Genomic DNA, 26761 nt, shown 5'->3' on the forward strand with positions numbered 1-26761 from the left:
TAAATAGTCTATTGAAAATCCACTGAACTTCCTCATTGTATTTTAGAATCTACCAAATATTTTTAAGGTTTCAATAATCGAAAGTGATCACGAAAGTGCTCCGGTTATTTTTATAAAAAGTTATAAATTATTCGATTATTTGCAACCAACCACCGCATCAGGTAATGGTAAGTGGTAAATTTTATGAAAGAAAATACAGAAATACGCTTGGTGTATAAATAAACTGAAACTCATAGATTATGTAGAGCCGCAACTCTCAGTCATGTTTAAATTTATACTTGTACAACAAAAAACGAACTATAAAAAAGACAAAAATATCTTCCCACCCAACAGTCAAAATAATTTAGTGTTGTCAAAATAAGGAAATTTATTTCGCCACTTATCAATTTTTCATGAAGTACTTACCTTACAAAGCTATGTCGTCACTTCCTTTTACAAAAAAATAGTTTCAGCGTTTCCGAGTTTATAATTAGGTTTCAAAAATTTATACTTTGATGTTGATATGATAAAAATGCATAAAATAAATTCAGATTAATTAAAATAACAATAAACGCGTTTGCCTACCACGAAAAGGGTCTCGGGTTCGATTCCTAACATGGTTGACATGATTAAATTTGTTTAAAAAGTGTTTTTACGCTAAAACATTTCATAGTCCCTGGACTGGCACCTAAAGAGTAAAACTGATCATCTTACTTTCATGAAACAAAAATGATCGAGATATACTGCGGTTGGTACACCAAGGCAGTGCCCTATGCACCATTAAGTGCAGAAAGGGAATGGTGATTATGATTATGAAAATTATAAAATGTATTGCATAATCATAAAAGATTGTCTTTTGATTTGTCCAGTTTTATTAAAAGAGGAAAACACAATTGTGTATTTTTTTTGTAGACAAGTCTTATACCCGTATGCAGAGACAAACCTTAAGGTGAGGAAAGTACATTCTATTGTCTTCACCTTCGGGTTATTCTCTGCATTTGCAATTAGAATGTACTTTCCTCACCTTAAGTTTTGTCTCTGCATACGGGTATTAGCGAATTAGTACTTATATTTCAATTTATTCAATAAAAAATAAACAAAGAAATGCTGCAAATTTTCTGAAATATGATAAACGACTTTACTCATGAAAAATGCTGAAATATTCAGTAAAAACACATGAACAGCGATGGATTTCTTATATGTGTATAAGAAATCCATCATGTGTATCAACTCAATATTGTCACCTATCTTATATTTAAGTATCCCCAAGGACACTTTTTATGCAAAACGAAAATATTCAGAAGTTCGCTGTTCACAAATTTGACATATTGCTGGCTGTTTTTTTCTTCTTTCTCCTTTCCTGGGTGTGTGGGGGTTGTTATTAGCATCAAGTGATAAATGGCAAACGCACCGTGCTCTTTCTCACTCCCACGTAAGCAAAAAGTGAGAGTGCGACGTACATGTGGCCTTGTATTCTATATTTTTCTGTCAATATCACGCAATGGCGGTTAGTCACTTTTATCTCAGTTATTTTGCAAGTGATTCCGTGCGTTTTTCTCGATAAGCGATGCATATTCTGGACGCATACCAGGATTTAATTATGAATGTAGTTAATTTATAGTGATCTTTGGTGTTTTAAGTGTGTTATTTTGTTGTTAAAAGTTTCGCGAAATGTCACTTCACCTCGCAGACATGTCGGGGTCTTCTTTGACGCATAGCTCTCGTCAGGAAGGCGACGGGTCGCGCCCGTTCATAATTATACATGTCGCATACTCGTCCTTTTAAGGGCATGAAATATTATTTGAAGCTCGCTTTAAACGTACATTCGAAGCCGCCTTATAGCGCAGAATTTAGTTCGAGGCCGCGGAGTGAAGTAGCATGTCTAGCGACGAAGAGAAGCCCCCGGCGCCCCCCGTGCGGCTCACCAGCAACAGGGGAGCCGACAGGCTGGACTCCGCCCCTCCCGTGGACATGAGACCCCTGCCCAAAGGTAACTCCACACCTACAACACCTGCACTAAAGCATTGCTTGCTCTTCCTAATATTATGATTCATGAAATTCTGTGAATTCAACGCTTTTTGTTGTACAAAAATCCGAACAAAATTAAACTTTGTCATTTTATAAATTTGATTCACCGCTTCACAACCGACTAGCGCTTGTTTTGTGTTTCATAAACCTTCTTAAACTTTTACTCATTCTTTCTTGGCATTTTGCACAAAATATTAAATATCAATAAATGAATTATTATTATTTGCACCACAACAGGCCGGGAGGCTTAATTACAGTGGTGAACTACACTGAACACCCAGACTTGAGAAAAATCATATTTAATTGTGTTTAATTTTGAGTTCTCACCGGGAAGTGAACCTCAGAGTCTTCTGTGAGTGAATCAACCGTCTTAGCCATTACACCACGGAGGCCGCCGAGTAAAACTGTCGTAGTGTTATGCTAAAATGGAGAAGAAATGATTTTATTGATAGACAGGAGGTATAGACTAAAATTATTGTATTAAATAAAGAAATGTGCATTTTTCAACAGTACTGCAGTTTGCAAGTTAATAATGTCTTAAGTAGGGACAGTAAAAAATAAAAATAATATGCTCGTTAGATTTTCTACAGCCTTCTAGATACGAACGATGTTTTTCTGAGTTGTAATGTTTGTTCTGTGTCGAAGGCGGATGAAGAATACAGTTCTGTGTGTGAAATAGAACCTGAATTCTGTATGGCTGCTTTCGACTTGATAGCTGCTCTCAGGTAAAAATCCTGAGGAAGGAAATCAAGTAGAGATAAGCCTGCCTTGTAGTGTAGCGGTTGGTGCATTCGCCCACCATGCTTGAGGTCCCTGGTTTGAATTCTTGGGATGGTGGACATGAAATATTGACTAAATTGGTGGTTCTACGCTGCGGTTTTTCATGTTCCTGGAGAGGCGCCTGAAGCGTAAGGCTGATCACCTTGTTTTCTTGTAACAGATGATAGATATATGCCGCAATTAATGTAGCGCATTATGCACTATCGGGTGTGGACAATGGTATGATAATGATGCGTAGCGTTCATCATCTAAGCTGTTGACACAAGGCATAATTACGCAGAAAAATACCATTGTTAACAGATGATTAAGAAGTAATTTAATACCTTAGTATTGTTATGGTTTTATATTGTTACATTAGTTTCAACACTGATGATTTGCAATTTTAACTCAATTATTAAAAATCTTAATCATCATTCAAATCCTCTTGTGGTCCCCATGCCTAGTGTCGTAGACTCACGGGTCAAAGGTCAAGGTTTGCGTCCCGTTCTACCACAACATGATTCTCATTTTCCAATAGTGAGTTATTCGTTGAAAATGGCCACCAAAATTTAAATATTCGGGTAAATCGTAAGAATAAGAATACAAATGCTTTATAAGGTGATTCTAAACGAAACTAGTTATTCGTAGATTTTATAATTTTTATATATCATAACAATATAATTTAGGTCTTTTTCACAAAATGGCTTTTATGAAAAGGACGTAAATTATATTATTATGGTATGTGTTACAATCAAATAGTGTAAAGTTTCCGCAAACCAAGTTTTGTAAAATTTTCATTGAAAATAAATGTAAAAATGGCATTTTTCAATAAACCATGATAAAAGCTCCATAATAATTAGTTACATATTTTCATTCAGAAAAAAAAAAATCTCTAGATTTGCTGTAACTTTGCACATATATCATTCTACTAAAATTTTATTTCACCAATGAGGAAGTTCAGTGGTTTTTTTTGAATTTTTTATTTGTTAATAGACTGTTAAACTAAGTCAAATATTTTTTTAAAAAATTTTTATATATCGTATTATCGGCGCTACGATTTTTCAAAGTTTTGTATTTCTGAAATAACTCCGCGTGTAACGTCAGAGGTTCATTTCCGCTTATTCTCATTCAGTTCTTCCTATTGGTCCAGAAGCGACAAGCAGACCGGAAATCTTCCATAGCTCTCAGATCATAGGTTGATTCACATGAACCAGTGACGTCATTTAAAGTAGTGCGTTTTTATCAAAATATTTTTTATTATTTTTTCTGTACATTTTCAAGAAACTTTGCTGTTTAATTTAATGCTCTTATTTTTACCCCGCGTAAGAAAACATTTTTTGTATCCAATTTCCCGTAGGGCTGAAGTTCCTCATTGATAGATCTTATAAACATAGAAGAATCAATTTCTGTCAAATAACGCATTTAAATTTTTTGTAGATATTTAGTTTGGTGAAAATGGTCCTCAATGGGGAATTTTAGCCCTACGGGAAATTGGATACAAAAAAGTGTTCTTACGCGCGGTAAAAATTAGAGTATTAAATTATACGGCTAAGTTTCTTGAAAATGTACAAAAAAAAAATTCAATAAACGAACTAGGTACTTTCTTTTTACGACTTTACTTACTTTCTTACTGACTCACTTTCTTTGAACGACGTCACTAGTTCACATGAATCAACCTATGACAAGAGAGTTGTGGAAGATTTCCAGTTTACTTACCGTCAACGGACCAATCGGCAGAACTGACCGAGAAGAAGCAGAAGAGAACCTGAGACGTCACGCGGAGTAATTAAAAAAAAACAAAACTTTAAAAATCATAGCACTAATAATACGATACATACAAATTTTAAAAATATATTTTTGGCTTAGTTTAATAGTTTATTAACAAATAAAAAATATTTTCAAAAACACTGAACTTCCTCTTTGTTAAGGGTCCTGATTCTATTTCACACACAAAAAAATAGAAAAAAATATTTATAAGCTTAATGTTTAAATGTTTTTCAATAGAAAACTGCATTGTTTATGTTAATGATTATTGGCCTAGAGAAATAAGTATACAATAGAAAATTTATGGAGTGCTCTGACAGATTCCATTGTTTGTTTGTCAATTGTGTACTGCAGTATGAACGCTCTTAATCTCCAAGTTATATATAATATATATTATGGAAGTATAAAGGTCTATTGTTTAACTTATTAGGCATCCGCCAGTAAGTCGAGTCATCAATCAATGAAATTATCGAGACATTGGATACCGTACTACTTAAAATGGTCCTATAATTTACTGTCTAGTGCATAAAATTTGGGGCTTTAAAAAGTCAATTGATTAGATTTATATTTTTTCACACAAGGTATTGCTAAATTTTACTATTTAATCTATATCTAGCCTATAAAAATTATAATATTTAAATAGTGTTATTAGTGCAGAAATTTTATTATTATTTAGTTTATTATCAATGCATAAGTTTCCGTCTTTTTAGTTCCGTTGACATGCAATTAAAAAAAAAATAGTACATAGTGCAAAGTGCAAACATTTATGATTCTTGTATTGGTCTACAAAATAATACAAATACAAAATCAAAATCTACAAAATCTTGTACTTATTTAGTTGCATTATTGGTAAAAAATTGTATTATAAATATTTATTTAGTTTTATTATTAGTGCAAAAGTTACAGAATAAGTATTTAGTTGTATTATAAGTGAAGTATTTCTGATTCTTTAATTGTATTATTAGTGAAACAAAATCTCATTATTGAAAACTATCATTAATACAAAAAACTTTTTTCCATTAGCCATAATTTGAGCATACGTCTCACTCCTGTATTTAACTCACTATTTTTAGTATTGTTGCATTATTGGAACAAAATTTTATAAACACTAATATTGTTGCATTTTTAGTGCAAAAGTTTAATGATAAATACTTACTTATTTAATTGCAGTATTAGTTTCAAAGTTACGTAATAAATATTCAGTTGTATAAATTATGTAGTGCCAATGTTTCTGATTGTTTTAAGTAAACAATTAAATGTATCATGCTTCACATTCTGCTTAGCGGTCTTTTCTTTGAACGTATTGTTACAATGTGTTTTAAAACATTAATTTGTTTGTCATTTGGACTGTGTCAATATTATTCTGTACTGTGTCATCATGTTACATTTTGGAATGTATTCTGTTGTCGATACTGTGTTAATTAAAATCACAGCTATCAGCTTTAGTAAATACTTACCTTGCCTACGAAGGACATATTTGTATAGGTTTTATTAATCGCTCTTTTGAAAATAGGTTAATGATGTAATTACCATTTTTACAATTAAGAAATTAGAAATTTTTCTTTTTCCACATCCTCTCCTAAGTTGAGCATGTTGACATCACCAAGCGCTTCCCACAATAATCGGGTTGTGGTCCCGTAGCTAGTGTTAAGAACTCACGGATCAGAGGTCCGAGGTTCGAACCCCACTTTACCCCAACTTCGTTTCCATTTTCTAATAGTGAGTTATTTACGACTCATTTAAAATGGCTCCAAAATTGAAATAGTTAAATCATAAGAATGCAAATATTTCTTTTTTTACTAAAAAAAAATAAATTATAGGACGGCAAAGATAGTAACAGAAATAGTAATATACAATGAGGAAGTTCAGTGTTTTTTTTAAAAATATTTTTGTTTATTTGTTAATAGACTATTAAACTAAGCCAAACAATTTTTTTTAAAATTTTTACATATTGTGTTATCAGCGCTACGATTTTTTTAAATTTTGTATTTCTGAAATAACTCCACGTGTGACGTCAGAGGTTCTTTGCCGATTATTCTCGATCAGTTCTTCCCATTGGTCCATCCACAGCAAGCAAACCGGAAGTCTTCAATAACTCTCATATCCAGCGTTGCCAATACTACAATACTTTCAATATTACTTTCGCCAATACTTTCGGTAGGTCTACTGATTTTGGGAGCAACCACCGATCTACCGAATTCTATTAAAATTCTACCGATTTCCATACATTCCCTCATTTTTTTTTCTTCCAAAGAATAAAATTATTGTTTGTTTGCTCACTGTTGATTGTTAAAAAAAAACTGCTTATGTATCGTACATAAGTATATAATGAATTATATATTAATGAAATAAATTGGTTCGTATTGGTGAATGGTGATTCCTGGTTATTTTCAAATATATTATAATATTGTGGTATAATAAATCATGACCATAGAATTTCATGATATTACTTAAAAATTAATATATCTTTGTCTATCTTATGAGGAGAAATGTAAAATATCACCTTTCATATTAAAAATGATCAAAAAGGTTTTTCTTCAGTTAATTATATATTTTATATTAAAATTTAGTTAAATCATTGTTTTAAGCAATTTGTTCAGAACTTTAAAATATTAATTATTTATTTGTTTGGCAATTTTGTTTGACAACAAAGTTTGACTGATGATTGTAATTCTTTTTTTACTATTATTACAATTGCATTATTAATTTGTAATCCATAAATCAGGACTTAGTAGATGGAAATAAACAGGGTTTTTTTAAACATTATTTTCAATGTATTTCCAAATATTTGTAGACTGATACTACTCTTGGAATTTACATTTATTGAAACAGAGAAGGAAAACATTTTTAGAAAGGAACATCAAAGTCTTATGACCTGTCATTGGCTGGTTTTAGTGGCACATTACACACTATGTAAGATTCACCATTTATTTATGTCGCATCCACATTTCCTCAACTCTTCCATCTGCTGACTGTTGTGACTTTTTTCCAGCCTTGTCTACAACAAACATTTGTACATACTCTAAATGCTTTCTTCTAAAAAAATGTTTCTCCTGTTTCCAGAGCCTGATGACAGCGGAGACCGTAAGAAAAAGACGCTGAAAGCCAAGATGAAGGGGTCCAAGAGCCAGTCCTCACACAATGACAACAAACCTAACATTAGCTACCCGACCAACTTCGAGCACACTATTCACGTTGGATTCGACGCAGTCACAGGGGAATTCACTGTAAGTCAAATAATTAATGGAGATCTTAAAGCCAGAGGTCTGTTGCTGGTACGGTGGTATTAGTAACAGGGGGGCGATTACAATCTAAAGAAACGGAAGCCATATCTTCATAATGACGGTATAGCTGAAGATAAATTCTTCCGAGTGATTATGAGATTTCACATGCTTTCGGTCAAGCAAACAATCCATCACGCTGTTTCTCCGTAGGGGTGGCAGAGAAGATAGAAAGCCATATCACTCTGTCTTTGCATAAATACCTCGTTTCATCTACATTGATACATCTTCTCATGCACGCACGCCGATTTTTCCTACTCTTGACATGTCCATCTTCAAGTATTTGATGGACTTGGTCGTGCCATGTCTTTCTTGGTCTCCCTCGTTTTCTGCATCCATCAACATTCGCGTCATAAATCCTTATAGCCGTTCTTTCGCTCTATATATCCAAACCAACGCAGCACCCCTTTCTTGATTCTGTCGATATACATGTCTCAGCCTTACATAGTGAACATACATCGTTTTACCACAGATTCGCCTGAGGGATCCCATTTCAACAGCATTTAACCTACTTTCATCATTATTATTCGGTCAAGCAAAGAGTCATTTTAAATACTTACATTAGTATTTATTATTAGCAATTTTCAGCGTAAACCCAGAAATTCATTGCTATTCTACGGAGGGAGTGAATGTTTCAGCTTTCAAAAACAAGAATCGAGGCAACTCAGAACGATCTGTACCATAAAAGACTTAATGAGTTGCCAAAAGCAGTTTTTTTTATTTTTTTTATTCAATATGTTTTTTTCATTTATTTTAACATATTAACATATCTAAAAAAATATTTTTTTTGCACCACAACAGGCCAGGAGGCCAAATTACAGTGGTGAAATACAACACAGAATACCCAGGCTTGAGAAAAATCACATAGAATTTTTGTGTTCTCACCAGGTTCAAACCTGGAACCTTCCGTGCGTGAGTCAAGCGTCTTGACCACTACACCACGGAGGCCGCGATAAGTGATTTCGGGTCTATCACATAGTTTCGTGGGATGGCGATGGTTTTTGTTTAAAACTACTACTTCTGCCACTATGCCATTTCCAGTTTCCGCCAGTAGGGGTTGGCAGAAAGGATGGACCGCCAGCTTCTTCCACAAATTAAAGCAATATGCCCTTCGGTTGTGTCTGCTATTGACAAGACTTAAGGTTTTGGTTTATCTGATCACGCCACGTCTTCCTTGGTCGTTCTCGTCCTACATTACCCTACATTCTCGCCAAATGTTCGTTAAAAACAAACATCCATATAGGTAGCTAGAGTGTTGTCAGTTTTTTTATCTAAATACATTACATTACAGTTGGAGAACGTATAGGCATCGATAGCTGTTGACTGTTGCCCATCGGTGCCTAAAATGACGAAAGTCTAATTCCAGGGAGCAATTCACGCTTTATTGCTATTTGTTTATATTTTTAATTGTTTTAAGGTAGTTACTTTTAAGCCACAAGCCTTATTAAAAAAAAAGAGAAATAAGTTAATTTTAACATGACTTAGGGAAGTAGCGAAATTTCGCAGTTAAGATTTGATGATCTGAGGTAATTACAGCGCATGTGTTATATAATTTTCCAGTTGATGTGACAAAATGCGCAAGCAGCATAAGGTGCAATACCAACATTACGGAAAAAATGTTGCCGACATAAAAAACAAATATATAACATTTTGTTGTAACTTCTAATAATTTAATATTTTATTATAACTTCCTGAAAACACGCATGGATATGTCGGTAGAGCCGGCTTTTTAATAGAGAGAAAAATAAATCAATCTTACCTCTGTAGATAGAGATAGAAGACAAGTTAAATATACTGACTCTATGTGAAGGTTGCGTTCGTAATCGCCCCCTAACTAACAAGATTCTGTTTGTTTATTACTAACCAAGTAATGAATTATAATAATGGTCACAGTCTGCTAGCCTTTTTCTATTTTCTAACATTTTTATTCTGTCTGTATTCAAAAGTTGATATGTATTCAAAACTATTAAAACTCGCTGACAAGTTCTAAAATTATTTATGTTTTGCTTTGCAAGCAATGATTTAATCTATACTCGAGTATTTTTAGCTAATATTTGATGCATCCAAACAGCAAATTTTTGAAATGATGCAATATTTTAATGAAGCTTGTCCTATCTATAGGCTGTATTCAATTTATTTTTTTTGTGGTATTCCATTTAGTGTTGTCATTATTCTTTAGAATGTTAAGTTCCCAAGTAGGTTGATAATTTTATCATTTATAACAATATTACAGTATTCCAGTTAGAAAAATGTAGCAAAGAAACAGAATTTCACAACAGAAATATAATAAAATAAGCATGATTAATCTTGGTTTGAAATTTCATCAATGTTGCCATGCTTCGAGTAAATAATGAACCAAAAAAGTACCTATCTAATCAGTTTAAAAAAATATTTTTCTGTGATTTTTATTTGTATTTAATGTTAATTGTTTTTTTCAAGTACTTTCTTCATTCTGTTTTTTTGCTAAATAATTAAATAGGTATATTTTTGTTTGCATGGTTTTTACATTTTATGTAAAACAATAATATTTGAAAACACCATTTTAACAATGGAATATTGTAACAAGTAGTGTTGTATTCATGTTTTTAAATTAATTATTGCAAATACCATTCAAGTAATGTGTCCATTTGTATATTTTCACATTGTTTGTTACTTAAAAACAAAGTAAATGCTATTAAAATGTTTAAAAGAAAAAAACCCTATCAGCTTAAAGCGATAAGCTACCAGGAAAACATGATTAAAAGAATAATGACAAATAATTGGACTTTTTTTATTTTATTAGACTGATAACGATGATTGAAAAACGGACAGCGAAATAATATCGGGGAGGGGGGGGCTATTCTGAGTCTTCTCTACTCCTTAAAGGGTGATTAATTTGGGATTTTTTATTTTTTACATGTTTTTACACATTGCTTCGTATCTGGCCACACTGATGATTAAATGTCAGACAAAGAAATTAAACATGATGATTCATTTAGAACATTATTGGGACCTGAAGCACTAACCCGGAATACTTAATTAGATTGAATTGACCAAACCGTACTAGTTTTTTTTTTCCATTTCTTAACCAGTTTTATACATTATTTGACGTTTAATCATCAGTGTGGCTATTATACGAAGAAAAGTGTCGTCGCATTTAAAAAATAAAAATCCCTAAATTAACCACTCTCTAGAGAATAGAGAAGATTCAGAATACCACCCCTGAATGAATTAAGTATTCCTAATTCTTACTGCAGAAGTCGTAGAAAAGAGAAACTGGTTATTATTAAAATTTGTGAATTCAAGTTTCACACATCATTTCCACCATAATTTTATACAAAATTTCTTTTGATTTAATTTGCATAAATAACTCCATTATATTTTCCCACTTTCAACTTTAACTTGATGTCTATTTTCTGACAGTTATTTATGACTCATTAAAAATGGCTCTGAAACTGAAATACTGGGGTAATTGATAAGAATATATTTTTTTTTTAATTTTCCCTTCTATATTTCATTTACATTATAAAATAAGTATAGAGACAGCTAATAGTGACACAACCAGAAACGATCGCTGCATATGAACTGTATGAATAATTTTACTGTCCTTTTTTTATAATATCCGCCACAATTAATGCATATTTTTAAGAACTAACCCATATTAATAGTCGGAAGCGGTGCTTACAGCTGTGACAAAATTCTAAAATGGAATACGTTTTTTTATTCAGTTAATTAAGTACTGTTCTTGATTATTAATACGGGGTGTGTTGTATAACTTTTGAGAAGTGTTTGTATTCAGCTTTTGTGTCGTATTTTTGTTTCAAGCTGCCGCTCACAGTAAGTACAGCTTTGAATCAATGTTATCGCTTTTTTAATATTAAGTTTTCCTCCTTTGCAAGCATTGCATACAGCATTTACTTTGTGATATTTATTAAGTAGTTCTAGCATCTCATATTTAACAAATGAATTGATAAATATCAAACGCCAGTATGTCCATAATAATCCACCACAATGTCCATGTGGACCTGCTAGCTTCTGAATTGAAACAGAGTTTTTGGACAGTGTTTTCATTTTAATGAGGATATGGTTGAATTTGAACAGTACTGAAATTATCTTTTTTTCTACATTTTGTAGAACAAATGTTAAAAAATAATTTGGATGGACATACTGGCGTTTGATATTTATCCACTCAAATATTGCTTTGCCCTCAACAATTCGTGATAAAGAGAGCAAATCACGGTACATACGAAAACATTAGTGTGAGAAAGAGATACATATTTCCTTCGTTCATGTTTTTTATGTAACTCGTTACCATAGCAATGACAGTGGTGGCTGTCAGTGTATTATTTATGTTTATTTATTTATATTTTTTGCTTACAAACTATAGTTAATAATAAAATAATGTGACCTCACTGGGGTTTCTCATGCCGAGGACACTTAAAAATATACTTTTTTTAAATTACATTTGAGACAACCTTAAAAAAACAAAGATAATTAACAAATATTCAGACAGTTTTAAAAACAAGGTATTTATGTACATCTATATTATTTATATTACAAAACACACACTGAAAATAACAAAAACATAACATAAGCTGTTTACTTTAACACATTTGCTGAAACTTTTTTTTCATAGGATCCATTCATATGGACACATATCTTATCATAACTTACATATTTTTTAAAAATATTTCACTTCCGATTAGACCGTGGTTGATGGTTTGAAGTAAATCTTATTTGACTAAAATACTGGGACACTTTTGTTGCTGACTGTTTTTTATAGGGACACAATATCTCTTCTTCTTTATTATTACTTCAGTTTCACGTAGGCCGTATCCGTTTTTCCACTACGAATGTCTTTGGCCTGACAGCTATACTACCCTGCTAAACTTAAACATCGTAACTGAATTTTTTTTTTTTTGTTTTTTAGGTTATGTAATAGATATTCGATAGCTTAACATATTTACTAAGCCAACAAGTCATTTCTACTTCTCAAATATGAGATATTGTAAAAAAAAAAAAAACAGATCGGCAAAGCATAAAACAGTAATCTCCTGTAAAATTACTATGACTGCCCCCTGCATGAGATGTATCAATAAAATCCCAACACAAATTTACGGGGTCATAACTGGAAGCTCTATCGTCTCCAGTCTCCGTCTTTCCAGCAGGGTAGCTTCAGACTGGAATAAATTGCCAAGTTTAGTTGTCCATTCCATTTCGGTCAACCAGTTCAAAAACCGTTTGGATGCCTTTTTGAAGGAAGAAGACAAAAAGCAGTACACGAGATAGAGATCAGTAAAAATATATAAATAATCAATAAAAATTTGTAATTCACCACTTACAGTTTTAGGCTTAGCAGAGCAGTATAGCGCTCATTTCCTAAATGAAAGACACCATTTTATACATTTTGAATTTCGAAAAACGCAAACACGGCAGTTTGTTTACGGTATAAAGTTTGCTCGCCGTGAACCCAACAAAACAAAAAAATAGTATTGCCAGAAAAGATTCACTTATGCAATTTGAAAAAAGCCAAACAAGTAAATAGGGTCAGTACTTACTTCGCAAATAATTATCAAAGTTCAAAATATGTCAATTTTTATACTTCAGATAATACAAGTTTTTGGTGTCTCCTGAACTTCAAACATTTTTTTGAACTAGAAGGTCAGCTTGCTTCTGCCTATTGCCACCTACAGATTAGAAGTATCGGTTTGCATGAAAATTTTGTGTCTGTTTAGTAGTGACGGTAAAATAACTCTTTGGCATGTGCTGCTGTCTAGGTACGAACAAAATGCTGTCTTCAATTTCACACAAAATTACTTGCAACAAGAAAATCACCCTGACTTTACAAATTCTTCAAATTACAAGATTGACAGCGTAATAATGAATATTTAAAATTGGTTTCAAAAAAGAATGTGGTTTTCTGTGTGAAATAGAACCAGAACCCTGGACGACTGCTTTCGGATTCGATGGCTAATCCTGAAATAAGAAAATTGAGCGGAGAAAAGTCCACCTCGTTGTGTAGTGGTTGATGCATTCGCCTACCATGCTTGAGGTCCTGAGTGATTCCTGGTGAGGTTGACGTGAAATATATGCTTTTAAATGTGGTTTTAAATTGAAATATTTAATGGTTCTTAGACTGGCACCTGAAGCATAAGACTGATTACCTTAACTTCAATATAAGGAACGATAGAAGGAAAATTATAGACTTTTTAAATTTATTCAAAATTGTAAATTCAATATGGGATTGCCCCGAACTGTTATCTCTCATCAACTTCAGGGTGCCTGGAAGAATGAATAGACAGGTGCCACCGTTTTGCAGCAACAATTCACGGACAGTGTATACTTGTAATGCAGTATTAAATAGACTTCATGAACTCGGCAATAGTTATTCCCACGTATCTGATATATTTAGTGTAGGGTATTGTTCCTATAGAACAAACCTTTTGAACTTTTTCAAAGATGGTGAATGGTAATTATATTTATTTATTGATGCATTTCATATACAGTTTTTTGTTCACTTTGCCTAGCTGTGTGAAACAGTACTTATGATTTTCTTGGTTTTTTTTACTGTAGAATGTTTTATTATTTAAACTTTCTACTGAATATGCTGTATAATTTTTAGGTTATTTTTTTAAATATAAATCTTGTATAATTTTTGGTTTGATTTTTATTTTTTTTTTCTAATTCTTGTTTTTAAAATTCATGTTTTTGAAAAAAAAGGAAAAAATATTAAGCCAAATATGTTAATATTATAAATGTTTGTAAAAGGCAGATTTGCCGTTTATGTTAATAAAATAAAATAAAATAACAAAAATTATTGAGATACGCTGCATTAAGGAACTTCAGCCCTACCGAATATTGGATACAAAAGATTCTTGCCCATGGTAAAAATTAGATTTAGCGCATTCAATTGTAAGGCAAAGTTTCTTGAAAATGTACAATGAAAAAACTAAAAAAGACTGAACGACGTCATTAGTTCATATGAATCAACCGATCATAAGAGAGCTGTGAAAGATATCCGGTTTACTAACCGTCAACAAACCAATCGGCAGAACTGACCAAGAATAAGCGGATAAGAACCTCTGACATCACATGCTGAGTAATTTTAGAAATGCAAAATTTAAAAAAATCATAGCGCTGATAATACGATATATAAAAATTTTTTTTTTTTGGCTTAGTTTAATAGTCTTTTAACAAATAAATAAAAAAAACCACTGAACTTCCTCACCGGAGCTCCAATGCAGTGCTCTATGCACTATCAGGTGTGGATAGCGATGTAATGATGATGATGAAATCAAATATGTGTAGCATTTGATGTTTTAAGCACTAACTGTGTAGTATATAGCGCCATTGTCATAATATACCTCAAGGGCGCTTTACAGAGTGATTATATAAATAAATAAATTTAATTTTAACTTTTTGAATTTGTAATTTGAGAAAAACAATGTACTTTGTCACCACATGCTAAAGATTTATTCAAATGATTTAGAGAACAAGTGGGTAAATGCCTAGACTCCCATATTCCCTTCTCAAAAATGTTTTCCCTCTCTGTTGCAACAAATTTAAATATGAACAACTCCTTGGGGAGAAAATTCAGTCAGTCTGCAAGCATTTGAACATACTCAAAACATTGTTGAAATAAGATTTACTACGGTCCGATCTGAAGTGAAGTATTAAAAAAAGAAGAAAGTTGTGATATGTGTCCATATGAGTCCGCGAGCTTGTTAAGATAAAAAATATGAAATTAGTATAATTGCAAAAAATGATTTTAAAAAATGCTCATCGTAACTAAATTTTAAATTGCTAATTTCACCTCAATAATTTTCTGGTAAAATGGCCATTATTAAATTTGTGACAGAGATATAAATAACATTGGCTTGTGATTTGAACTCGAGAACCCACTCATAAAGCTATTTATGGAATCAATTATACTGCCATTCATTTAGTTTAATGTATTATGCAAATAATTGAGTTTCAATTTTGTTTTTATGGATTCTTCTGAGTAATGGCTTAAAATATATATTTTAATAATAGGTTTTGTAGTAGGTATAAACTTCATTTGATCGTAGAGCACTACAGGATAAAAAAAAGTTTCATTAAATTCCTCACCGTTCCCCTTTTCGCACCCAGAGGTGCATAGGGCACTGCATTTGTAAACCAATTGCTGCTTATTTCGATCACCTGTTGCATGAAGGTAAAGTGACCTCAAGAGTGGTAGGCGAACGGGCCAACGAGGCGGGCTTATCTTCACTTTATTTACTTATTCGGGATTTTTACCCGAGAGTAGCTATAAGAAAGAAAGAACTGTATTCTTCTGTAGAACTGTATTCATTTTGTATTGTTTGTTTGGAAAAATTAATCTGGATATAATTTAAAAAATATTTATTATTATTTAATAAATCCAACTTAATCCAACCACTATAAGTGCCGATTGTTTGATCAGTAGTTATAGTTAAAAAATATTAATATCAGTAACAAATTTTTTAAATGTAATAATAATAATAATAATAATGGTTTATTAACAAAAATTACAAATTCTTTATCTACTACTTACATACTTATGTAATAGATTTCTCTGGATTATGGAAATCCAGTCTTTTGTCTATGAACATTTGGACAAACTCAAATATTGTAATGAAACCAACTGGTCCAAGAAGAAGTTTAAAAATTGAAAAATTGTTTTCAGGCGTTGCCTAGTATGTGAAATAATTCAGTCAGATGAATCTCTTCACAACAATAAAGGTTTCAGCTCTTTAACTTCACTAAAATCAACAGATGGAAGAATTGAAAAAATATGGATGTTCAAACATAGGCAAAATGGTGAATGTTACACAGTGTGTAAAGTGGCCACTTAAACCAGCCAATGACAGGTCATAAGCCCTGTAAATGCCTTGACTTCCATATTCCCTTAATTAAGGTATTCTCTATCCCTGTTGTAATTTGTTAATCTTAATGATCCCCGAGGGGGTGAAATCCAGTCTTTTGTCTATGAACATTTGGACAAACTCAAATATTGTTATGTCTAGTCTGCCTAACTAGGTACAACCTGTTTTAAGGCAGACATTTTTATGCAAAAATAAACAATAACATGACTACCTACTAGTTAATTTATTATAAAGTTATACAATATATATATACCATTTATTATTTTAGAAAGTTTTTTTAGTAAGTTTTCCAATTTTTCTCTACCTAAATCCAGTAACCATTTTATTGCAAATTTATTTAATTAAATTCGGGTCATGGTTTTGTAATGTTCGGGTAACATATTGAATATTTTGGGGCCCAGAAACCTAAAAATTTCTTTGCCCGAATTTAGAGTTTGTGGTAGACCCTTATTAATATTTTGATATACAGGAAAATTACAATTATCCGGATAAACGAGTGCCAGACATTATTCGGATCTGCAGAAATCTGGATAATTGGGTTAACCATTAAATTAAAGCAAAAGCTCCACCAACAAGCTACAAAAATTGGCTTGGTGGGATTTTAGTTTTAGTAAAAATATAACAAGTGAATTTTTTTTTTTTAAATTGTAAAAATGTATAATTATTTACACAATATTATTTTTGGTGTGTGTATATATATTTACATATTTATACACACACAATTCTAGGTTTTATCCCAAGGGGGAGTAGGTATATTATTATTTATTCTTGAAACAAAAATTCTACCCATCTCTGTAGTGATATAAATAATAATATACCTACTCCCCCTTGGGATAAAACCCAGAATTGTGTGTGTATAAATATGTAAATATATATATACACATACCAAAAATAATATTGTGTAAACATGATCTGGTCAAAAAATTAAGTTAAAATAAATTGCAGAGTCATCTGCAGGCGATTACTAGTAATTAATTTAACTCGGATAGAGTCTTAGCTACATAAATAAAGTAATTTGCTTTAATACTTAACCTCAATATCAAATACATAGATGGCGCTCCAAACGCGCTAGCGAAAGCTTTCCTTGTTTCATGACATATATACAAAAACCAAAAAATGTCTCCGATATGGATATTCGCTAATAAGCGGAATGGGGAATGTTGTAGAATTCTACATAAAAGTGGCCACTTGAACCCAACCTATGGCAGGTCATAAGCCCTGTAAACGCTCGAATATCCATAATTCTTGAAACAAAAATTCTACCCATCTCTGTAGTGATATAAATAATAATGTATAATTATTTGCTTTCACAAATGCGATATAGCTTGACAAACATTATATGAATAAAAAGCTTAACGTTACTAGTTCAAAAATATGATTTAACATTTATTGTCACTCCGAACTTACGACGTATATTATTTAACTCAAATAATCTGATACGCTAGGCTTAGTTTATCCTTTATTAACCTACGGACAGATATAATTAAACAATATCTGTTGAAATCTATGAGTAAGGTTCAATATATTCATACTATTTTTAATAAATCATACAAATAATATATGTTTATCATTTGAAATCTTAATTGAAAAATTAATCAGAATTGAGTGACTTATTTAAAAAATGTGAGTTATGACGATGGTACAGAACTTTTCATTTACATACGAGCATATGAAAAACTTAATAAGATTTTCATTTCATTATCTACCAAATAAAGGTTTGTAAATATTTATATACGTGTATAACCACTAACTGACTTTTCTTTGTCTATCAGCTTCAAAATGTAACAGTCTTTTCGTCAGAACACTAATTGTACTAGCAGTTGCAGGCTCTATTGTAATTTTTTGAAAGAAAATGCAAAATTTACTCTAAGATCACTTTTTTATTGCTTTTGAAATAATACAGCGAATTGGAATCACATTAAAAACTTACTTAAACAGGACTAGCGAAGTTTATCGCGGCCGCTTGCATCCTTTTTCTTTATTTTTTATTTCCTGACAACGATCCGGATTTTTAGCAATCTGGATGGCTGGAGCTTAGATAAACGAAGTTCTACTGTATATTGCCTTTATACTATTACTACTGATCCGATAGGGCCCCGATTACAATGTGATGTTAACAGCGTTTTCTTCGACTGTCTATAAAGAAAAATCGATATTTGTGTACGAAAATGAATATATTTGCATGAACATTTAAAGTATCTTTATCGGTAACCTATAATTGAACATGTTTAAAAGAAAAAAATGCATGCGCATTCTGCTTTTCATGCAGACAACTTTACTTTGTAGATAAATGTTAAGCAGCCAAGCTAAGCCAAAACCAAGCAGCATGTATTATAGTTTAATTCGGTGTTCGTGGATGTGTTTGTGTTGTTATCCTAATCTTATATATTTTTTTGTAGCAGGAGTAGCGAGCTACTCGCAAATAAATCCATTGAGTATCATCTATTTTCTGGAACTGTTATTATCTGTTTTTTCTTTGTCATTTTGGTTCTTGCTAAATGTAAAAACGCCTTCCACACATGCTCATTAGAAGATGTTTTCGAGGCAAGTTTTCTAAGAGCTCCCTCCGTTCCATTTGAGCATTCCATTAGTGTATGTTCTGCATCATCTGATGCACCATCACAGTAATGGCATTTGATTTATTTTTGGGACAACAACAAATTTATAGCGATACACAAAACACTTACAGAACATGTGATTATGACCGGGCCGGTAATTCCTTATTACTGTCGCAGCAAGCGAGGTACAACAATCATAAACAAAAATCAAAATGAACGAAATTTAAATACATAATCAAAATAAAAGCAAAAGGCAGTGATGAGTAACCTTTGCAACGTTGTTAACTTAACCTAATCGTGACTTTACATAACTGTTTTCTTTCCATTGCAGGGTATGCCAGAGGCGTGGGCGCGCTTGCTGGTGTCGTCTAACATCAGCAAGCAGGAGCAGAAGAGTAACCCCCAGGCTGTGCTGGACGTGCTCAAGTGGTACGACGCCAGCAGTAATCAGCCTCCGCTGTCTAAGTACATGACGCACGCACACGTCCATCACACCACACACTCCGGTAATCTATATATATATATATAATAGGCAATGTTCGTAATGTTCGCAATGTTTTATTCATCGTTACCAGGGCTGCATTTGACGAGAATGCATATACTAAAAAATTAGAAAGATGTAATTTTTTTGTATATAAAGATAGTTTGTTTTTGAATGTTTACAATCAACATTAGTTTTTTATGGCTCCCAATCAGATTCTTTTTTTAAATTCCATATAATTTCAATTTCAATTTTTTTTTTTTTTTTACTGGAGTTTTGATGATGCAAAAATAATAATTACTGAGATATAATACATTTTTGAAAATCGCATTCCCATAAAAAAAACAGTCACAACTTATGTTAACATCTAATACAATAAATAGGAAACTATTTCAACAATATTATGAGTATGTCCAAATGTTTTAAGACAAGTTGGATTTCACGGCCTAGGAAGTTATTAATATCTAAATGTAGAGGAAATAATTTGATTTTTAAAAATCCTGAAATTATTTTTATACAAGGAAACCAATCAACAATGTTGTTTTTTATTTTAGTATACTTTTTTCATTCATTACTGCATGGAATGTATCCCCCGTATAAAAATAATTCAAAAAGGTATTTGTAAACAAATGAAAACTCATTTAACACGCTTCACAACCATATTTATTTGCACCACCAATAGCTATAAAACACTAGAATATTATTTATGATTAGTTTCGTCCCCTTCTGTCGCAGGTTCGTCGCTATCTCGCGTCTCCTCCAGCAGCCCGTCCAGCAGTACTCCAACCGATTCGGAGCAGCACCCCGACCCGCCCCCTCCTCCCCCGCCCTCGCGCCCCGACCGCACAAAGAGTATAGTGAGTTCTACAACATACATCACATTACTTTGTTTGAAATTCGGATTATTTAAGCCTGAAACTATGAAAATTTGTGAAAGATTCCCCATGCTGAGAAGAGTGGTCGGATTTGCCTCACCCCTCAATAACAATAAGTTATATAGCATTTCAAATATTTGTTCCGCTCATCTTTATTTGAATCGGGCTGTGGTCCCATGGCTAGTGTTGCGGACTCATGGATTAGAGGTTCGAACCCCACGCTACCCCAACTTGATTTCTATTTTCTATTAGCGAGTTATTTACAACTCGTTGAAAATGGGCACCAAAATTGAAATATTTGGGTAAATTATAAGAACGCTAGAATATATTTTTTTAAATTAAAAATTAAAAAAAATTAATTATAAAATGGCGTTGCATAATAAATTGTAGTTGCACTATTATTTACCTTGCTTATAATGTACCTTGTTTATATTTTAAGTCAATTTTTTTCTGGCCATCTTTATCTGACTAGTGTCAGGAAATGAAGGGGATTTTGGCTTTGGACCTTTGTAAAAAATTGTCCCCATTTGCCAAATGAAGAGAAAACCACCGAATTTCTTGAAATTTTGCAGTGGAGAACCTTTGAAAATAACATTTCCCATGGACCCTGCCAGTAATCGATCCCAGGACCTCAAATATGGTAGGCATTACTCCCGTCATGTGCAAAAAGGCAGCTTTTTGACAAAAATCACCAAATAAGTCAATGTTCTAAAAAAATTTTTAACCATTTGATATCAAGCGAACAACAATAAAAAAATATTACCGTAGGAAAAATGATGTTTTTTTAGGAATAACACAGTATCTAGAGATTTATAAGCAAAAACACAGTGTAGATATGACACACACTGGTTTTATACTTAGAAACAATTGACATACTGTGTTTTTACATAAGTCATAAGATTACTTACAGTTTTTAATAATTTGCATAAAGTTGATAAATACTAAAAATCTTCATATCTCAAAATACAAATTTTGCAAATACAGTCGAACTTGATTATTACGAGGAAGATGGGACCGAGTAAATTTGCTCGTTATACCAGAGAAAGGTTTTTTCAATTCAATCGCCATTGCATATTGTCACTAAATAAACAAATAAATATACGAATAGTTGATACTGATAATTTACAAAAAAATACTATTAAGGAAAATTATAATAAAATCTTACAAACCTACTATTATCTAAATTACAAATGCAGATAAATAAACAGTCTTATTTTTCCACAATATTTACACTGTGGATAAGAATTTTTTTACACACTTTGAGATTTTTCGCGCCACATAATATTTCATAAATAATTGCCACTTTTTCGCAAATCGAAAGACACTTCCTCATGTTTGACATGTTTGTAATGCAAGGGTTAGTCTTTAATTGGTCTGGCAGCACCCACTGATATTGTTAATTATGCACTGACCATAAAACATTTTTTGAAAACTGAAAAGTGTTGTAAAAAACCCCCCCGAAATAAGGAAGTCAATCATAAACTACAAAAAAAGTTGTAAATTGTAATATGGTGCCAAGCCGGTGCTTACTGGGTTCACAAAGCTCGGATTTTTTACACGCAATTTCAACCATGTGTGATATTTTTTCAATGTCGGCAAAAACACCAATTAGGTACTTAGACACTTACATAATGTCATCTGATCCCGATGCCCAGCGGCATCGGTCCTAAGTTAGCCGCACATTTAGATTTTATTACTCGGGTTTTAATTTGAAAAATTATGTTTTTAAACGATTGAAGAGCTTTTGCTCAACTGTTGACAGTATTTTTGTCCGGTATATCCGAGAAGTAAGCTCGTTAAAAAAGATAATGTATGGAGAAAACCAAAAACTAAAATGTGGATGAAGTTTTCCTCGTTACATTCGAGATCTCGCTGTTTCCGTAATCGTTATAACCAAGTTCGATTGTTGCTGCCTTTATGCTTATGACAGCAGTATATGCCAACCACTACACTACAATGCAGGCTTATCCTTACTCGATTTCCTTGTTCGGGATTTTTGTACTAGGGGCAAATCAGATGGAAATGTCTTACAATACATATCTCAATATAATCTGTGTACTGTTTCAATAAAGAGACACCCTGAATAGAATATGTCTTCGTGATTTCCAGTACACCAAACCTATAGAGGAGGAGTTCACACCCAGCAGTGGGGGACAGAGCCCCCGCCATATTCCTGCCGTGCCTTCACCGCCATGTGCCTCCCCTGGACCTCAGGTACCGTTAAAATAATCCTTTTTAATAATTTATGTGAATGAGGAATTGCTCGGCAGTATTTTGAGTATAATTAAACATTTAGTCAAGTATTCGATATCATCATCATTGGCTCTACTGCTCGCTGTGGGCCTTGACCTCTTCCAACATTGGGTGCCATCTCGCTCTATCCTGGTATGTACTCCTCCAGTCTCTGATGCCGATAGCATCCGCATCAGGGTGCTTCTTATTTAACCAAAAAAAATAGTTTTTACTTTTGCTCAATTTAGTTTTAATTCTGATACCCAAAAAAACATAAAATATTTTTTTATATGAATTTTAGATGTCACTACCAGCATTGAAAAAAAACAATTTATTTATGAAACAAATTTACTTAGAAATCTAAAATTCGTATGAACCATTCTCGTGCATCTGCTAACACAAACGAAATTTGTACGTTTTCTTGGTTTACCGACAGGCACTATTAAACATTTGAACGCTGTGTACATAATTATGGTATCAAAGTATGTTTTTCGTGTTAGGGCACATTTGTTGATTTCGTTTGATGATCAACAGACGGTATAAATTTTATTCTTCATTTATGGTAATTAGTTTATTATATTCTGCAATTAATACCATACCTTGCTCCGAAATATCATTCACGACTCGCATAGAACACATTACAGCTTTGTAGTATTTTTTCTTTTTTTAAAAACTTTGACACACAGTAGCGACCTTGAAAACTAAAAAAAAAAAACTAATTTTTCTTGTGTCATTGCGCGGCTTTTTATCAAAAAACTCAAAACTGTGTCATTGTGCGGCTATTTATCAAAAGTCCAAAATAAGAAGCACCCTACATCTACCTTGGGTCTTTGTATGAAGTATCTAACTGGGCACTCTCTCTTCACTCATTCTTTCTGCATAGCTGCCCATGGCAGCCTCCCTAAAAATTGCACTATTTTAGGCTCATCGTACACTTCTTCATTAAATTGTATTCTCCAAACTATGTTTTCCTGCACAGCTCTGAATATATTTCTTAGTATTTTCCATTCAAATATGAGGAGAACAATCCGATAACCCTAGGGAGTTTATTGAAATTGTTTTTTTTTTTACATTTTTTTTTTTTGCACCACAACAGGCCAGGAGGCCTAATTACAGTAGTGAATTACATCACAGAGCACCCAGGCTTGAGAAAAATCACATTTTTAAAATTTTTGTGTTCTCACCGGGAATCGAACCCGGAACCTTCCGTGCGTGAGTCTAGCGTCTTGACCACTACACCATGAAGGCCGCCGATGATGAACAAGCGACTCTCGTTTCACCTATTTGTTTTACAAACAGAATTTATTTTACAATGAAATAAAATCCAAATGTCTCGACTATGGTGATCTTGTTTGCCAGGTGGTCAACAGCACGAGCCTGTCCCCCGTGGCTTGTCCGCAGCAGCCTGTGCTGGACAGGAACAAGAACACCGTGGCCCCCGCAGTCCCCGCCGCCGCCCCGCCCCCTCCCCTGGGGGCTCCGCCCGCCAACGGGGCCACCACCACTACCACGCACCAGGACTCAAGGTGAGGACATAGCTTGCCTGAAACCTGTACCTATATACAGATCGGAATACACAAACTAGTTTTAATCTTATATGCAAATGCAAAAATTTCTTGTCAACACAAATAGTTTTAAGACAACATATTCTCACAAAAATCCATTCATTTTCTAACCTTAAAATTATTTAATTTTCTTTTATTTAACTTAAAAATTAATTAATTTTTTTAGAATTCTTTAATTTTTTAAATTAAAAATTTGTTCATTACTTTAAAATGATTTCTTTTTTTGATTTAAGAATTCGTTTGTTTTATAAATTTTGTACAATATATAATTTATGTACACTGGTGACCTTATTGCTGTAGAAAATATTTTCCAACCAACCAAAAACAGACTGGTGTAAATTGGTTGCATATTTATTGGGTACTACGTAAATATTCAGAGATTTGTCTTGACCGCACGAGCAAGAGGTGCAATATTGTTGAGGTTTACAAGGTAAAATGTTCATATTTAACCAAACATAATCGTACAAAAAAATAATTTATTAATTTAATTTTCCAGAGCGGCAGCACAGAGAAAAAAGAAAATGTCAGACGACGAGATTCTGGAGAAGCTGCGGACCATTGTGAGCGTGGGTGATCCCAATAGAAAGTATACCAAGATGGAGAAAATCGGCCAAGGGTGAGTCATCGTTGGAGTGTGTTAATCTTATTGTCAATACCGGAAACTGTATAATTCCTGTCACCTGCTATATTTCCTCTGCTGAAGAGAAAGGTAAGCCACTTTCACACAGGCGCGTATGATTGGTTTTGAGTAAAGCGCTGTTATCGGCGACATTTAGTTTTCACAAAGTAAAAGTCTAATCTCCAGACAGCTTTATTATTCTTTTTTATTTTATTATAATTTTTTGTTTTTATTTTGCAATATACATAAGAGGTAAAACAGAGTATTCTATTCTATATAATATTACATAGCAATGAAATACATATTAATTGTAAGAATAGCAAACAAAAATCCTATTTAAACATACAAACATAATTTCGGGGTTTCTCTGTAATTTAAATAAATTAATCATGTAATAAAATTGTCCTGTTGCAGGGCATCCGGTACCGTCTACACGGCTATCGAGACTTCCACGGGTATGGAGGTGGCTATCAAGCAGATGAACCTCGACAAGCAGCCCAAGAAGGAGCTCATCATCAATGAGATCCTCGTCATGCGGGAGAACAAGCACAACAACGTTGTCAACTATCTGGACAGCTACCTGGTCGCGGAGGTAAGGCCCCAGCGATGGAAAAATTACTTAGGCATGTGCTGACTATCAGATTGACTCCGGGAATTGTTGATTTTAGTTCTGTAAATCGACTTTTCATATGAAAATATTGGACGGCTTGTGTAAGTACGCATAATTATGTCTAATTTTAATAGATACAAAAATGAATTTAAGGCTCGTTACACCACAAAAAGTTAGGCTAAAAAAAGTTTTTGCATTTCTCCGTGTACCTGCATATTATACAGTTCTGAGTGTGAAATTTAATCACATAACCATTTAGGCATATTATAGCAAAAGAGGACTTTGTTATTTAAAAAAAAAACATCAAGGGTTAATATCTCTCTAAACCCTTGTTATAATCTTACACAAGTCTATATAGAATACAAGATTTAATATAATTAATATGTCTATTATTTTTTTAAATAGTAAAATCGTGTTTTGCTATAAAAGGCCTAGATTATATGATTATTTCTACAAATTATAAAAAACAGATTATTTAACAGCATATAAAACGACATATATTTTTTATTTATTGTGTATGCAGACAATTGGTAGAATTCCATATTAAATTTATTTACTTATTTATTTATTAAGGAAATCATACAGTCTTTATATAAAACAAGGTACAAAAGAACAATTAAAGAAAGTAAGACCAATTACAGATTTCACACTAATTTATTATGAACGCAGGAGGAGAGGGGAAAAATAATAATAATAAATTTGGTAATGTATCCAAAATAAAACACGTTTATTGGATTTTAATTCTACTTCATTTTTTAAAAATATAGAAGAGCGTATATTGTGACAGGTTTCGTCTTGTTAGGACATTTTCAAACCAACTTAAATATTTACAAAGTTTCTTTATATTTTAAAAGTAATTTCTGTTTGATGATTGAGGTTTTCTATAAAAGCCAAGATAAGTAAAGTAATTAAAAATCAATTAGGGTATATGTCCTGTCCCTCATTGATCATGTTTTCATATCTGTATTTTAGATAACTATCCATTCATATAGATAAGGGGAAAAAACCCCCCTGCTCTAAGTTTCACCGATTAATTAGTTAATTTTTTGTTTAAATTCTATGACATTGTAAACAATATTCTGTGTTTACTATGTTAGTTTTATATCACCCGTCGATGGAAGGAGTGCTCTCCCAAAACAAGTAGTG

General features: G+C 32.6%; 1 protein-coding gene across 2 annotated transcripts in view; it reads left to right on the forward strand.

Moving 5' to 3' along the window:
* The first annotated feature begins 1236 nt into the window (after positions 1–1236).
* The window catches only part of Pak (serine/threonine-protein kinase PAK 3-like protein), a 33883-nt gene continuing 8358 nt past the window's right edge, over positions 1237–26761 (forward strand). Inside the window, exons 1-8 of one of the 2 annotated variants that reach the window (XM_088238897.1) lie at positions 1237–1969; positions 7594–7757; positions 19565–19739; positions 20450–20571; positions 22699–22803; positions 24181–24347; positions 24883–25002; positions 25420–25597. In XM_088238897.1, coding sequence (XP_088095023.1) covers positions 1858–1969; positions 7594–7757; positions 19565–19739; positions 20450–20571; positions 22699–22803; positions 24181–24347; positions 24883–25002; positions 25420–25597 — 1143 coding nt within the window. In that variant the 5' untranslated portion in view covers positions 1237–1857. The remainder of the gene's footprint in view (positions 1970–7593; positions 7758–19564; positions 19740–20449; positions 20572–22698; positions 22804–24180; positions 24348–24882; positions 25003–25419; positions 25598–26761) is intronic. The other variant, XM_088238896.1, reaches the window with a different exon arrangement.

The sequence above is a fragment of the Micrasema longulum genome, unplaced genomic scaffold, assembly GCF_059751315.1.
Source record: "Micrasema longulum isolate JH-2025_06_02 unplaced genomic scaffold, ASM5975131v1 h1tg001995l, whole genome shotgun sequence".
Lineage (NCBI taxonomy): Eukaryota > Metazoa > Arthropoda > Insecta > Trichoptera > Brachycentridae > Micrasema > Micrasema longulum.